This window comes from Calidris pugnax, unplaced genomic scaffold (assembly GCF_001431845.1).
Source record: "Calidris pugnax isolate Ruff unplaced genomic scaffold, ASM143184v1 scaffold9, whole genome shotgun sequence".
NCBI classification, from domain to species: domain Eukaryota; kingdom Metazoa; phylum Chordata; class Aves; order Charadriiformes; family Scolopacidae; genus Calidris; species Calidris pugnax.
In genome coordinates, this window is record NW_015090778.1 from 4808847 (window position 1) to 4824792 (window position 15946).

At 45.3% G+C, this 15946-nt stretch overlaps 1 protein-coding gene across 1 annotated transcript; it reads left to right on the top strand.

Annotated features, from left to right (window-relative positions):
- The first annotated feature begins 1875 nt into the window (after nt 1–1875).
- SLC16A5 (solute carrier family 16 (monocarboxylate transporter), member 5) lies at nt 1876–11939 on the top strand. Its single transcript, XM_014949444.1, has 4 exons — nt 1876–2095; nt 6111–6254; nt 7271–8134; nt 9769–11939. Exons 1-4 carry the CDS (start codon nt 1876–1878, stop codon nt 10008–10010), a joined length of 1470 nt encoding a protein of 489 aa, XP_014804930.1. The 3' UTR covers nt 10011–11939.
- Nucleotides 11940–15946: the final 4007 nt, after the last annotated feature.

Sequence of the window (15946 nt, forward strand, 5' to 3'; positions counted from 1 at the left end):
CACAGGTGTGCTTGGTTCCTCATGTTCACCGCACGACACCAGGAGCAGGTTTCCTGAGAACATCAAGCCCACAGGAGCATGAAGGCACACACCAACCCTCCACGTTTGCACTGTCCATCCTAACTGGGCTCCCTGGGAAGGGTTAAAGCAAGGTTTTTCGCCACCGCCGTTGTTCGGTGTGGCACAGCCGGCTGAGCCAGCACTGGAACAAACTTGTTCTTTTACCTTTGTGCAGGCAGAAGGCAGCGAGGAGGCCATGTGGCACTTGGCAGCACATCTCCAGGGTCCTTGCAGCGACTGTGCAGGTCAGGTTGCCCAGGAGAAAGGGTGTCCTGCAGCCAAGGGCAGAAGGTGGACAAAAGCCATTGGGGGTCTGCAACCCCACTGGAGAGTCCTCCCCAGCGAGCAGGCGCACACGGAGATGTGAGGAGAGCCAGAAATCTTCTGCTGGACAAACTCAAGAGTTGGACAGGGCAGCTGGGAACAGAGAGGAGCTGTGCTTCTGCCTTTTTTTTTTCAGGTTTGCTGTTGCCGGGGAGAGGTTTTAGGCCGTCATCCAGCTAATTCACACCAGAGAGACAAGCACTTGAATTAGTTGCATTATCTGCGCCCAGCTAAAGTGGACAAAGGATTAAAGTGTGCTGAGCACCACCACCGTGATTTGCATCTCAGAGCCCCTTCCCACGGGCCCCTCTCTGCTCCCGGCCCCCCCCTTTTTTCTTTTTTTTTTTTTTTTTTTTGTTCTGGCTGCGAGCCAGCCAGCATAAGAGCCCTGTTTACAGAAGTGATGCCTAGGTTAATATTGCAAAAGACTTCATGAAAGCTTTTAGTCGCTACTGAAGCAGAAGTATCCGACCGTGGGCCATGAGCTGAGGGGGCTGCGCACCCAGGGGATGAGCCGCCCGCGCCGCGCACGCAGCCACGCGCCCAACACCCTTCCTTTGACCGGTTCTGGTTCCCGGCCTAAGGTATGAAACTAACTTTCTGCCACCTTGTTTCACGTTTGAAATAATGAGCAACATCAAACTATTATTAGCTTTTAAAGCTACGCGCAAAACTCAAACGTAGCAATTGTTTCAGGGGAAAATCACTATTTGAGTGCTAAATAAATATCGCAGTGTGCAGTGACCTTTTGGGCACTTTCTTTGAGTTCATCCAGCTGCCAAAGGCTTTTTTATGCATATTTATTCATATGGGGAATGCTATTGCTATGTTCCGTGCTGCTGGTCTCAAAGAAATCAAAACTGGGATCTCTCAGAGGAAGGTCTAGATCTAAACAGAGGTAAAACAAAACCCTATCTGCAATCACTGCATCAAATTAATTAATGGCTTTAAAAACGTTTTCTCACCACTAGCACTTTGTAGGTAGGTGCAGTTTTCCTGCAAGGTTCACCCCAGCTCTGCTGCGACACGCGAGCTTTATACGTTTTTCTTTTTCTTGGCATTTGCAGAGTTTTTTCTTCTCTTCGTAGCACGAGGACCGAGTGACCTTAGCGACTGCCAGCAAGGGGACTCCATATGATGAAAGCAGGTGAAAGGGAAAATAAGGGCGGGAACTAGGTAAGGCCAATTCATACCTCGGAGGAGGTGTGGTCCCGTTCTGTACCTGGCTGTGGTCACCGCCTTGTGAAATATAAAAAGGGGAAGGCAGCTGTTTCTCAAGCAATCTGTTGCCAGGATCCTGCAGCGAGAAGGAAGGGAGGTGCTAGGAGAAAATGCAGAGCAAGAACTCTAGATTATCAGCTGCGGAAGGTGCCTTAGAGCCTCAGGAACACCGCCAGCCCGTCTCCGTAGGTCCGTCTGCTGGGCTGAGGGTCGCATGGTAGCTGCACTTCTTTCCTCAGCAGGCGAGCTTAGGAAGAGGAAGACGCCATCATGCCCCAAGGAGGAGCAGCAGCACGTGAAGCCGCCAAGCCCCAGGATCGGGGATGGGCATGGATGGTCCTGCTCGCCGCAGTGCTGCTGCAGGGGCTGACGCTGGGCTTCCCCTCCTGCATCGGTGTCTTCTTCACGGACCTCCAGCATGACTTCCAGGCCAGCAACAGCGAGACGTCGTGGTTCCCATCCATCATGGTGGCCGTGCTGCACGGAGGCGGTAAGTAGAGGCTGCAGGGAATGTCCTCCACCACCTCCTGCAGTTGTGCTGCTGATGAGGGGCCATAACGAGAGCACTTCTAATATTTCCTTAAGGCAGACAGTGGAAGGGATGTGGAGGTCCAAGCAGAGTGGCTGGTCAGCAGTGCACAGCATCTCCCCGCCACTGATCACACAGTCCAAAGCTAAGTGTCCACAGACACCAAGCTCCATTTTGCCACTCTAAGAGACAACCAAGACCTTTGGTCAGAGAAGGTGAATCCCTTCTCCAGACCAGCAAGAATTTAACTATTTCCCACAGCAGCTATTTGAATAAGCTGGCAGGTAGTGCTGGAGTTCGGGTGCTTTCTTGACTTATCTTCTGTCCACAAGAGCACATCTCCTTCCACGTGCCACATGACAACTGCATTCTTCGTGGCTGAAAAGATGCCAAAAGCCAAGCTCCTCCAGGCTGCCAGCTGAGGCAGAGTGTTAAAAGCAATTCCTTGGGCGGTGGTATTGAGTGGACACCCAAGTGGGCATCAGGGTGGACATGAGCAGGGCTAGATTAATGCAGAATGTGGGTCAGGTCCACCCTCTCTGGGTGAAGGGGGATGGAAGGAGGGATAGGTTTTACAGATAGCAGAATGAATCACTGTTTCAGCCCCCCCAAAAAATGTGGGGGCTGCAGAGGACAGGGTCCCTAGATCTCCCATCCAGATTAATATTTCTGCATAGAAGAGAAAAACAAATTCTCAGCAGCTCAAAGACTTTCCAATGAGTGGTCCATGATGCTGATCCCGCCACGTGCAACTCCCATGCTTGTTTGCTAAATAGACGACCCAAAGGTCACCAGGTAAAAGTAGCAAAGTATCCGGTGATACCCACGTATCTGAGCTGCCCTGAGTTCATACCTGCTCCCTTCCAATACTGGTGAAAGGTGACACTATCGTATGAAGAAAAAAAGATCAGAGCCCTGAGTCATGCTGATGTGAAGGCTGTGGCAGGTTCAGTCTCTCCTGAGCAGGACTTGGCTGACAGCCACCCAATATGGGAGAGACAGTTTGCACCTTAGCATAAGCAGGTGGGTGCAGAATTGCAAGACAGATGGAAAGAGACCTCAGGGGGAGCAACAAGGGGAGGAATTATCACTGGAGGTCAGCAGAAACGGAGCAGTGTCCTTCGGGTCTGGAATTTGGAAACTGCTGGGCATTCCCTGTGCTGCCTTCCATCCCCTGTGGTCCTGCTGCAGTTAGTGGGGAGCTAAATGGGACCTGCTGGCTCTGGGAAAAAATGGTCTCAGAAGCAGCTCAGTCCCAACATATCCAGAAAGGACAAGTCTGCAAGAAAGTATCAATTATCTTCTATAATGAAATAATGGTTTTGTAGGAAGCTGGAGCCACAGTAAAAGCTAACAGAAAGACAGCCGATAAATAGATCCAAAAGTTATAAATTAGACAAGGAAAGAATAGCCTCATGTTAATTATATTCGCTAACAGAATTTGTCAGGCCATAGCCTGTGAATTATAAGAGAATTGTTACTCTGCTTGCCAGTTATGTCTCCTACTGCAAGGCTGTTAGAGCAGAGGAGTGCTTGCTCTTGTCCCCCAATGGGGTAAGGCAGGACTTAATCATAAACCAGGAAGAAAAAAACAACAAAAAATCCTCATAGATAAAAGACTGCCTCTCAGGCCAAGCATAGAATAGTTCAGGTTGGAACGTATGGCTTTTGCTGCAACTTCTGACCTCCTTTGTGGTGGGCCAGGCTCTGTTTGATTCAGGTTCTCCAGTTACATCCATCAGCTTGGCACTTAAACCTTTTCCAAAAAGACATTCTGCTGTGTCACCAATGTCTCTTAAAGGTGCTTCTCCCTTTTCTTCTCCTTTATTCTTCTTAATTCAGAGGAACTGAAGGGGGGGGGGAAATATATTTGTTGCAAAAATTGGTAAACTGGAACGGGAACAGACAAAGGAACCCATCTTCAGAGTGGTCAGTGCAGTGAGAAGCTCCCGTGCAGGAGAGGTAACCTCAGCTCAGCAGAGCTGTGGCAGGGAACAGGGAAGGGCACAGTGCAAACAATAGCTCTTAACTTATTAAGCCAAACATATCTCATTACCCGTGCTGCATTCCTTAGGTAAAAGCGATTAATTATTATTTTGTTATAAGAATCATTTGAGAGACGTCAGGACCCTACGATCGTCGCCAAAAGGGGAAACCCAAGAGCTCAGGCTCTTACAGGTTCCTGCTCCTGGATATTCATGCACACATAACTCTCTGCACTCATACAAACGCAGCACTTTTTGGGGAAACTATTTTTGCAAAGGAAACCACAAAAGCCCCAGGCACACGAGAAATAATACTTGAAACCTAGAAAGCAAGTTAGCGGGAACAGATAATGAAAAAGATCTTTAGAGCCAATCTCATTATTTCGGAGTGTTCAATTTATGACTTCTGGCTACTTGGGTTGGTTAAACAGCAGTACCACGCTTAATGTCTTCAGCAGGAGGAAAAATAATCCAGTCACCACTTTGCTGAGTACTTTTTCAAAGGCTGGTTGAAGTCTGAGGTGAAAATCTCCCAAGCAGATCAAAATACAGACAGCTGCAGTCCTAATTTTAATAACGTTCCACTGTTTGCTTGACTATGTGGATTTTATTTCAAACCAGACGTTGATTTAGGTCACAAATATGCCACAGGTTATTTTTCCCTATGCTGATTGACTCCTAATTCTGAAGCTTACAGTCATTTTGCATTGGCTTATATAACCCTAACTGTTCAGAAGAGGGAAAAAAATAATAAAACCTGGAAAACCCTGAGGATCCTCAAAGGAACGGGAAAAGAAACTGGACCTTCAGATCCTCTTCTGCCAGAGCATGCAGAGAGAAGCATATTTCCCACTGGTGGTCTGCAGGGATGAACTAATCTTTTCCTACTGCAAAATGAAGGATGCTAAATGGTATTAACAAACTGGTAATTTACCACAGCTTCATGGAATTCACCAAAAGTCTAAGAAAATCAAAGAATTAACTGACCTTAAACACACATCCCCACACCTATTTGTTTATCGCTTTTTTTTGATGAAATAACATAGCTCTGTCCTAGAAGAGCCTGCCAGCAATGTTTAAACACAGCAAAACCCAGGTTTCTGCCCATCAGAAGCTCCCAGGTCTCGCTCCCATCTCTGCGCTGTCTGTGCCGGAGGCGTGGGAGTGGGAACTGGGATGTGCACGCTCTGCTCCTTGGCTTGTGTCCTCTTGGAAGTGGACACGGTTAAACCTACTCACCCCTGGCAGCTATGCCAGGACAGGCATGTGCAAAGAGCTGTACTGACAATAATATCTTATTATTTTCCTGGGGAAGATGACTTGCAGGACAAGCTGCAAGACTGCACAAGCTGCAGCTTGGATGCTGCTGCCTGAAGCTTAGACAGATTCCCATGCAGACATGAATATACCCTCTCCAGATGTTTTCAAATAATCCTTCTCATTGACATGTATTTTTCTCCAATTCTTGATCTATTTCAGTGTCAATCTGCCTTCTCTTGTGAGGAATTTCACCTAGGTAGTGGGACACAAAAGGGCCATTTTAGATCTTGTGGCAGAATACATGGAAAACACAAGGAAATAAGTAAACAGAATTATCACCCTGCTTAATGTCTCTTACTCAGAGGCACAAAAATACAAGTCTTCTGCTTTTTCAAACCATTCCCAGAATTTTTATCATGTGAGAACAGAATTACACTTGAAGGTCCTTCTTCCATTTCATTTCCAAGAGTTTTAACTAAAATCCACCACAAGGAAGCTTAGAAATCCTACCTAATGACCAAAAACCAAGCAGATCACAGGAACCTTCCCTTTAGTTAACAAGTTGACTGTGCATTTGGGAGGATCAGGGGATGTATTTTTTATTCCATTATGCTGCTTTGACAATTCTCAAGGTCTCTAGACTAAATCATTTGCTAATTGCAGCAGTCCAGCAGGTACATTGTATTTCCCTCCTCCCTAACTGCATCCCCCTTTTGGTCCTTTGCCTCCAGGGCCCCTCTGCAGCATCTTGGTGAAGCGCTTTGGCTGCAGGTTTGCTGTGATGCTGGGAGGGCTGCTCAGCGGAGTGGGCATGGTGTCCAGCTCCTTCTGCAAGTCCATCAGCCAGCTGTACTTAACAGCTGGCCTCATCACCGGTAAGTACCAAAGGATGGCAGGAAAACCCAGCTGCTGTGCTGGACTTGAGAGATGGGAAATGGTGAGATTCCAGCCTAAGTGCTCACATTTTTCCATTCATCTGTGAAATGGGATAAATCCAAAGCCCCACAGCGCAGCAGCAATCGTGCACCAGCTAGACTTGCCCTTCACACCTTTTTAACACACACTTCATCCAGCCAACCTCACTGGAAAGTGCTTCTCTCTGGAAAAAAGCTATAGGTCTCCAGAGGATGAAATGGAGAGCAAAGATGTCTGTTCTTTTTAGTAGCTTCTCAGCCTTTTGTCTTTGAAGAAGGGAGGATTTTTTTTGATCTTGGAATGTAATGTGCTGGGACAACGTCCTTCCCAAGTTCCCTGGGCTTGTATTTCACCACTCCCAATCTGGGGAAATGTGGCGATATCTTTTTCTAACAAAAGAACGTGTTGGTTTTGAACAGAAGTAACAGATGGGAACTTTTCCTTTCCAAATATTTCTCCTATGTGACTGACATTCAACTCTTGATTTTTTTTTTCTTACACAGAGAAATTAATTTCTTCAGCCAGGTTACTTTGGGAGCAATCCTGTTGGATCCCTGCAAGCTAAGCTGTGTCCACTGCACAGAGAGAAAAACAAGTAACTCCCTGAGCCCTGATGAAAGTATCAGGAAAGCAGCACTGCTTGTTGCATGTGGTATAAAAACCAAGCTTTTAATGAACAATTCCATAACAATTTCAGGAATGGCAGCATGCCCCAGGCAAACGTCAGCTTAGATCAGCATACTTAGTATGCCCAAGAATGCAAGGAGTTTAATCTACACACAACATCCTTCTTCATCCCTTGTGTGAGGTTTCCGAGTATTAATCACTGGGTGTTGTGCAGCCTGGCAGGTGCAGAAATGCCTCAGTAGTAGATGAAGTAATCTGTGGGTACACTCCGGATTTGGGCTTTTTTCCCCCTTTAAGACAAGGCAGAGGGATCAGGCAATGTCATTTTCTCTTTTATTCCCACCTTTAGGTCTGGGATCATGCTTCAGCTTCCAGGCAGGAGTGACTGTGTTGGGCTACTATTTTGTACGGTGGCGAACGCTGGCCAATGCCATAGCATCCACTGGTGTCTCTCTTGGTTTCACGCTGTGGCCGCTGCTTTCTCAATATCTGCTGGATGAGATGGGTTGGAGAAACACTTTTCTTATTTTTGGAGGAATTCTGCTGAACTGTTGTGTTTGTGGAGCCATCATGAGACCAGTTCAGCTCGCATCAGGGTCACCACCGCAGTCACCCAAGCCTGCAGAGGAGCCAGGGAGAAGAGCAGAAGGGGCACAACTGTCCAATGGAACATCCCCCCACCCTGAGCTCCAGCAGCAAACCAGAAGGACCGCATGCTCCCAAATGCTGCAGAAGTACCTGGCTTTTGACATCTTCTGTCAAAACAAAGGTTACCAGATTTATACTATTGGAGTGACCTGGATGATGATGGGGTTTGCATTACCCCACGTCTACCTTGTGCCTTATGCCATCCAGAACGGGGTGGAGGAACGCCGGGCAGCCCTCCTCATCTCCGTTATTGGGTTCATCAACATCTTCATACGCCCTCTGACAGGGCTGCTCTCAGGACACAGAGTCTTCACAGGGAGACGCATCTACCTGTTCAGCCTGGCCGTGCTCCTCTGTGGGCTGAGCAACTTCATTTGTGTCATTTCGGCCGAGTTCAGCGTGCTCATCATCTACTGTGTCATCCTCAGCATAGCCATGAGTGGCGTCGGGGCACTCACCTTCCAGGTGCTGATGGACGTGGTGGAGATGGACAGGTTCTCAAGTGCTTTAGGGCTCTTCACCGTTCTGGAGAGTATCACACTCCTCATCGGACCCCCTCTCACAGGTGAGAGAAGCTATTAAAGCAGGCAGGGGAAAAATCAGTTGTTTAGACACTGGTGACATGTGTTTCAGAGCGTAAAGAAGAGAAATGAGGGAGCTTCCAGACCCATGCAGGCAGGTGAGTTATGGAAAGGGAGCAATAAAAAAGAGTGAGTTGAAAAGGAACGATCAGCCCCTTCTCACAGCTGAAGGAGGGTCATTTCTGCAGCTGCCCAACTGTCACTGCAGCGACAGCAGCCAGTGAAAAGACTACCCACTTGGCAGGCAGCTTTGATAGGCATGGGACTGGTGAGGGCTTTTTTTCAGTGACTGGCAAGACACAGGGAGGAACTACTGTGCTAGGATCTCACTGACTATGAACTGCTTCACTGCTTCCCTAGTTTGCATTGTTCTATCTATGAGGTCTCAAGGAATTCCAAACATCTTATTAAACAAATTAACTGTGATCAGAATCATCACTCACTCTACATTATTCAAGAGCCTTACAGTAAAAGCTTCTTTTTACTCTTCTTTCTGAGTTCTAGAGTGCATTCATTTTTCTCTGGAGACAAGAAAGGGGATAGTTATGTCCCCCAATTCAATAAATTATTCACAGATTTCAGAGCTTACTCCAAATGCCACTAAGTGGCCTGTCTAGGACACACCTGCTCCTGCAGTACGGCAGCAAATTCAAAAGACTAACAAGCAAGACATGTGAACCTGAGCATGAATCCTTAATTCAAGCTTTAGTTCTCCAGACAATGAATTGTGTGCCATTCAGCAAGAAAATAATGTCTGGTCTAACAATAGGATGATAACATGCAACATATTTCATTGTATTCCCTGGCATTAGTGTGCCAGTCACTTGTCTCAAAGGGAAAAAAAGGTCTTTTCTTGGACATCTCGGATACGAGTGCAGATGGGAAAACAAAGTACAGTAAAAGCAGCTCCATTTCTATTTGTAGTCCTAAAATCTGCTTAAGAAAAGAGCACTATGAAAAGAAACATCACCAGTCCTTACTGAAGAATACAAGCAAACATAATCCCAGTATTTCCATATAAATAAGCATGCTATAGAGAAGGTGTCATATATTTGATCTGAGTATTGCCTTTCCATCTCTAACATGAGCGTTAAATTACTCTTCTGATATAACATGCTTCTAAATGTTTTACACTGAATGCTAGTCATGATGCTTGCTATGCTGTGAATTTTCCTCTCCCTTATTACACACTATTAGAGGTAAGTTTTCAGTTTAGAGACCCTAACGTCAATTTTTGAGAAATTTCTCTATTTATTTGTTCTATTTTCTGACCTGGGATGTAACAGTCATTCATTACAAAATCTGGCACAGGGGTCCTCTGCTGAGCAAACAAAATGAATCAGCAGGATGGGGAAAAGTTACGAATTCCTTTCTTTCCTGACTTTTCTGTGTATTGAGAAATACTTCATACAGGAGCAGAAACATCACCTGGGCGGTGACTACAAAGAAACCCAAACAACTCTTAGAATCTAGAGAAGAGAACTTAACTCATCTGTGAATGCTTATCTTTTGTAAATGGCAGTTTGCTCACTGATTTAGGCTTAACATTTATGTAAATGTCACCCAGTTGCCGTAAGTATGCTTCTTCTCTTCTACTAAGCTATGGCTTCTATTTCAGGTCTCCTGGTGGACATAACTAGTGATTTCCACTATGTCTTCTACAACTCCAGTTTCTTCCTGATATCAGCTGCGCTATTCATGGGGCTCAGCTTCTGTGCTCTGGAAAAAAAAAACAAATTGAAAGAGGCTTCAAAAGTACCTTTGGATAATCCCTCCAAATATCAATACAATGAAGTGCCAACTGAACCACAGTCTGAGAGTCAATCCCCTCCAGCAGTCATGTATGTCACAAGCGTATGAAAAGAAGAAAAAAAAAAAAAAGAGGAACACAAGTACGTGGCCTGTACAAAGCTATGCAAGGGCAAGCACTGATGGCAGATGAAAAAACAAGCATCTGCTTTCCACAACTGTCATCATCCTTCTGCCCTGCACTTCCACTCCACGGGGCCGTGTCAGACTCCACGTGAGCGATCCAGACCACAGGCTGAGCCCAGAACCCAGCGCCAGCCAAAGAGCCGAAGGACAAAGAGAACTGTGCTTTCCTAAAGCAAACCGTGGGATAACAGCCATGGTAACCAGCACCCAGAGACAAAAAGCTGTGTCAGTTCCATTGGTTGAAGTCAGTGCCTTTAAGAAGTCACTGGAATGTCACATACACATTTCAGTTGGCAGCACTGGACAATACATATTAATGGCTATGTACAACGGTAGTTCTTTCACAAAGAAGTATTATTGCTCCGTCTGAACGTGCAATTTTGGTGCGGACTTATACGAAATTTCCTGGTTGCTTCCCATGTAAGGGGTGGCAAGACATACACTTTCCACGGGAAGTGTGTTATTATTTTCCACATGTTTAAACACTATACGGAGGCTGCTGCATGGGTTGCAGAACTCAGCCAAGTCTCTAGTAGGATAAAATATTTTCTCCTATGAGGTGTATATATATGAGTTCTTCACGCCAAGGCCATTTTCAAAGCATCAAAGGCTCAACTCCAGAGCATCAAAAAAGAAAAAATATCTAAACCTTACAGTGCCTCCTTTGTATAACTAGCGGTATCTCAAGTGCTTCTTGATAGATCACAAAACAGGATTCATGGCTTGTGTAAACATACTTCTTTCCGGCATTAACTGGCACCCATTTTGGGGGGGAGGGAGGGGAAGAGGAGAGAAAGGAGAAGGGAAGTTGCTACTAGACCTGAGAATAAGTGTATACATCGTTATATAGGGATAAATTCAAAGCCACTGTAGTTCCCCCTTGTGTAAATGAATTTAGCTCTTTAGTCTTAGACTCTCAGACTTCATTACACCAGCATTCTCATCAGAGAGAATTTTGCACAAGCATAACTTACAAATAAATCTGTGGGGAAAATATACTGAGAAAAGTCAGTGTTACTGACCTTCATATCCATGAAGCCTTGACTGTAAGTGGCTTTTCTGGCTACACTCCTGGGAGTCACACTTGTAAGGACTAAGCTGAGAGCCACATCAGCCTCCAGCTTCCCTCAGCATCAGCTCCAGCTGCAACCTGTTTATATTCTGTATCATTCCTGATCTGACAGAAGCAAATACTCATAGAGCACTGGAGAGGAAGATTATTCAACACATTAGAATCATCCGAAAGACAGAAGCATCAAGGAGGAGTGAAATGGAAGAAGCACCAGCTTTCAACTCAATGGCAGTGCTTATATTGAGACGTGTTATATCAGATTCCTAGCTACAAAACCACAGTTTCCATTAGAGCTCTGTGCTCCCCAGCTCAAAATAAACAAACCAAAAAACCCACACTGGATGAAACCACTGGAAAACTGACTCCAAGGTCTTCAGAGACTACAATGGCTTCACAGCTGGCTTGTACAGTGGAAGAGGATCAGTCTTTCAGAAGGCCTCCTGCTCCCACCACTCAGTAGTATCTGTATTTCTGTACTGCTCTAGGATTACTGAACCAGCAGGCTTTGCATTTCCTGATCAAACATATACTTAAATGAGATGACTAGTGGGAAACATACATACCTAATCTCTCATCACACGTGTTTATTAACTTGTGTAATGCTTACATGGTCCATAACTACAAAGTAAACAGGGACGGTGCTCCTCAGCTTACCAAAACAATGACTGCTCTATGTTCCTGGGGAAAAAATGGGGCTTTCTCCCTCTCTAACACACCAATGAAAAGGGAACAAGTCCTAAACCTCTTCTAGCTATTGCAAATAAAACAGCCAAGCAGCTGAACAGATTGCCATTTTTTCTTTGTGTAATTCTTAAATTCTAAATTCTGTTCACCCTTCTACATTCCCTTTTCTTCCAGAAACATGAGGTCATATCGTCCCAAATCTTCACGCTGCTACAAATATCCTGGGCAAAACAGGCAAGATATGGTGTAAGCTACAACCCATCACAATTTATCACAGGAAAACAAAGGTTAGTTGAAGGAGCAATTGAATATATCTCCTTTATGGAGCCAACTGCTGTACATACAATGATTCAGTCTAGCTGGCTCATGAGCAAGCAAATGTATAGTCTAATGCACGCCTGCAAGATACAGGGAGGGAGGAGGTACCCAGGAACCGAAGCTGACACACAGAGATCAGCTCCTCCTACACTACGGCAAAGAAATCTCAGTTTTGACTATTTCTTATTTGGGCACAGCAGTGCAAGGTAATTTAGGATGGAAAGTTAGGAAAGTGTTTTATGGAATTGCTATTTGATACTCCCAGACTCAACATCAGGCTTCACTAGGACTTATTTGCAGAGCCAGAGAGATTTTTCTGGGAAGAAAAACAATGAATTCACAAATCCATTATTTTCGTCTTCCTCAACTTGCTGACAAAAAAGCTTTCTAACAGCCTCACAGAATTTAAGCTGCCTGAAAACAAGGTTGTCTCCCCTGGTTCCTTTCCACCGACCCTTCAGAACGGGTTGGAAACAAATCTTGGAGAGAACAGGAATGTTTTAGGCTGTGTTTTCACAGGTAAATAAGATGTCTGAGCTCCCATAATAGAGAAAACTACTCTCTCCTCTCCTACCTCTCTTTTCAACCCGAACACCAAGCTGCCTTGAGCCGGAGCTTTGTAAAGTGTAATTGAAGGGACCATGCATACTGACTATGCTACAGTATAATAAATATTTGCCCCGAGATCTCAAGTACAAGAACAGTAACAGTCAGTCCTTAGGACTCTTGAGGCCCAGAAGAAAAATAAAGCAATAAAAGTTCCTTTCATTAGTTTAAGGTTGTCCCATTATGCAAGGCAACCACAGCTCATTACCACCACCCCCGAAGCAGGTTTTTTTTTAACACCTACAGACAGCAAAATAACCCTGGCTTTAATTATGCACAAACACTAATACCTCCGCCAGATTACAAACCTCTGAGAACCAGCAGAGCAAAAGCTGACCAAAAATAAATGTTCCTCCCTCACCTGGTCCTGTCTTACCCCCTCCTGCTCCTTTTATCATTTAAAGTATCATTAACCTTGCAAGGTAAGCATTTTTGCAACAAGCACCTTTCCTTACTTGCAATGAAACATTCACCAGGAAGTTCATATTGAAATATTGCAAGATCATGATCTTTAAAAGCCTTAGATACTCTGCCAATGTAATTATTGGAAAAGTTTCATAAAAACACAAAGAAAGGTCACGGTAAACTTACACACTCTAAAACACCTCAGAAATGTAAAATCACTTAAATGAGGAGCTTGGCGTGCTGTAGCCAGACCTGGCTAGTAAGTGCAAGAGATAAAAATTCACTGAATCCTAAGTTTGGTGTGCTATCCATGTCACTAGTCCCTCAACCAGCCTCTGAAGCTGTGAATACCCCAGCTGTACTAGCCTGTTTTGTGCTAACTACTCTAGCAAACAGCAAATGCTTGGAGCGTTCAGACAATTAAACAATATAGCCGACACTGGGTGAGTAAACAGCCTGAGCAAGAAGCTTCGGTACCCCAGCCAACTCTGCCCACTGCCAAGTGATCTTTCTGGATGATCAGGACAAACTCCCAGCAGTAAGTCAGCACAAAGACAACGAGCACACAGCTGGTAATGAAGCAGGTCGTGTAAGCAGTACTAACATGGTCTGCAACTCCTGCAGAAAATCTCTTGAGGACTACAAAACCAGGGGATGTTATCAAACTCTCCTCCAGGAGGCAGCTCCAGCACAGCAAATTAAACGGAAAATGTTTCTCACAGCTCTTAACCAGCTTTGATTAACCTCAACGCAAGACAAAGGCTAGAAGAAGCATGGCTCGCAGTTCCCAGCACGACAAGCTCCTCTCCTCCTGGTTACTTCTTGCCACGCACCAAATAGCGTGACCTAGAGAATGCATCACCTGAAACTCAGCCAGCACAGACACACCAGCCTTTCCTGAACACCACTGTCTGTGAAACCACCCCAGGGGACAAAGTTCCTGCTGCTCCTGTGCTTGCAAAATTACACTGACTGACCACAGATGTACTACTTATGAACAGAAGTCAACGCATTTTTCCTCTTTACATACTGTTTTTCACCTCTTATTAGTCAGTCCCAATATCCTTAATCACTTTTCTTTGTATTGACTAGTTCCTCTGTGTTTGCTTTCTCTTTCTCACATTAGTCATTCACTTTCTGTGTAATGACAGATGTGGCTTTAAAGTATGTCAACACTTACCACTTACAAAGGTATACATTACAAGAGATGTGTTAATACACTAGCAAAACATTCTAATATAGAAGTAGCCTGTAGCACCTTTGCTGATCATTTTCATTTATATACAGGCATATATAGATATATGCACACACAGATGCACCAATTTAAGCTGATAATTGTGGTAAGAGTTGAAGGCTAGCACAGGTCTGGCTTAAAACTTTTATACCAGGTAGAAATAAACACTGTCACGTTCTCTGTCTTCCCACACCACTGCAATTTTAAAAGATCTAGCACTACTGCATTCAGTGTAGCTTCTTGCTCATCCTATTTAATGTGGTTATGGGTAGATATTTCACTACACCCAGCTGAGTGGTAGATTATCAGCCCAACACCCTTGTCACTGATGCCACATATTTGGCAGATCAGTCTATGCTAAATTTGCTTTATATGAAAATGAACCGCATTTGAGATAATACAAAAGACAGGATCTGCTCACAGCCTGTTTCCTACCTTATCTACAGAAGAACCTCCATGCATTTAATTGCTTCAATTAAAAGCAACACAAATTTCTGCAGAGCTCACCCCCCTGGTTTATGAAGTTTATATACCTTTACCTTATATATTTATGTGACATGAACCACAACTGCATCCACTTACAGTGCTTATAATCACAGTGGTATCATCAGAACTTCACTAGTTCAGAACCATGTAATTGCTCTGCTTTGTGCTTAGACCAGGGCATTGTACAACCAGGGTAGAATTACCTGCTGCTGGTTTAGTTCACTCCTCCTTGGCTTCACTTCACTTTTCTTTCTCCAGGTAATGTATTTCACTGTGCACGCATTGTGCCCTCTTTTTACCTTTCCCCTCAGCTTCTAATCCTTTCACCATTTCATAGAAGGCAGAAAAAACCCCACCTCTTTCCACTGTTCTTCTTTAGCCCATGGGATGCAATACCATATTAAAACTGAAACTAACGAAACTTTATTCCCTCCAGCACCTCTCCCTATCTTTGCCCTCCCGACCACCCCAGCCATTGCTTTACCATCCGTGTGTCCTGTATTTTACCACAGTGAACACCCACCACCCGGAGAGACACAGAGACCCAGCCAGCAGCTCAATCCAGAACTGGTTCCCCCCTGGGCCCAGGAGCCCGTCAGCAGTGTCCTGGCCTGGGCAGCAGCTCCACATCCACCACTAGCTCTGGGGAACCTGGAAGGGCAGATGGTATTAAAGTTGAGCAGGAAAAAAAAATATATACCTGTGAAAAAATTTTGATTAGCTAACTAGTGAGTGAGGTAAGGTTTGCTCCTTTCCAGAGCAAAGCATTTAAACATCAGTTTTGCCATACAGCGCACACCACGATGCATGCTCGTTTATTTACAATTTATTAACAGGTTACACAGCCCACGGGGGAAGGAAACACCCCGCTAGGCGCCTGCCTGCTGCCTCACAGCCCCCCGGGGACCCCATCTTGGCCGCCGACAGCCTTCCACCCTGTGGCCGCCTCACAGCAACCGACCCCGACACCAGGAACCGCCTGCCGTGGAGGAGGAGCCGCCGCCATCACCCTCATCCCTGCCTGAGGCGAGCACCGGCCGCCACGCCCACAAAATG

What these genes read in the sequence shown, in the direction of transcription:
- SLC16A5 (XM_014949444.1), top strand. Translation starts at nt 1,876, where the DNA reads ATGCCCCAAGGAGGAGCAGCAGCACGTGAAGCCGCCAAGCCCCAGGAT. An exon ending in AACAGCTGGCCTCATCACCG is followed by an intron (nt 6,255 to 7,270) that starts GTAAGTACCAAA and finishes TCCCACCTTTAG; the next exon opens with GTCTGGGATCATGCTTCAGC. An exon ending in CATCGGACCCCCTCTCACAG is followed by an intron (nt 8,135 to 9,768) that starts GTGAGAGAAGCT and finishes CTTCTATTTCAG; the next exon opens with GTCTCCTGGTGGACATAACT.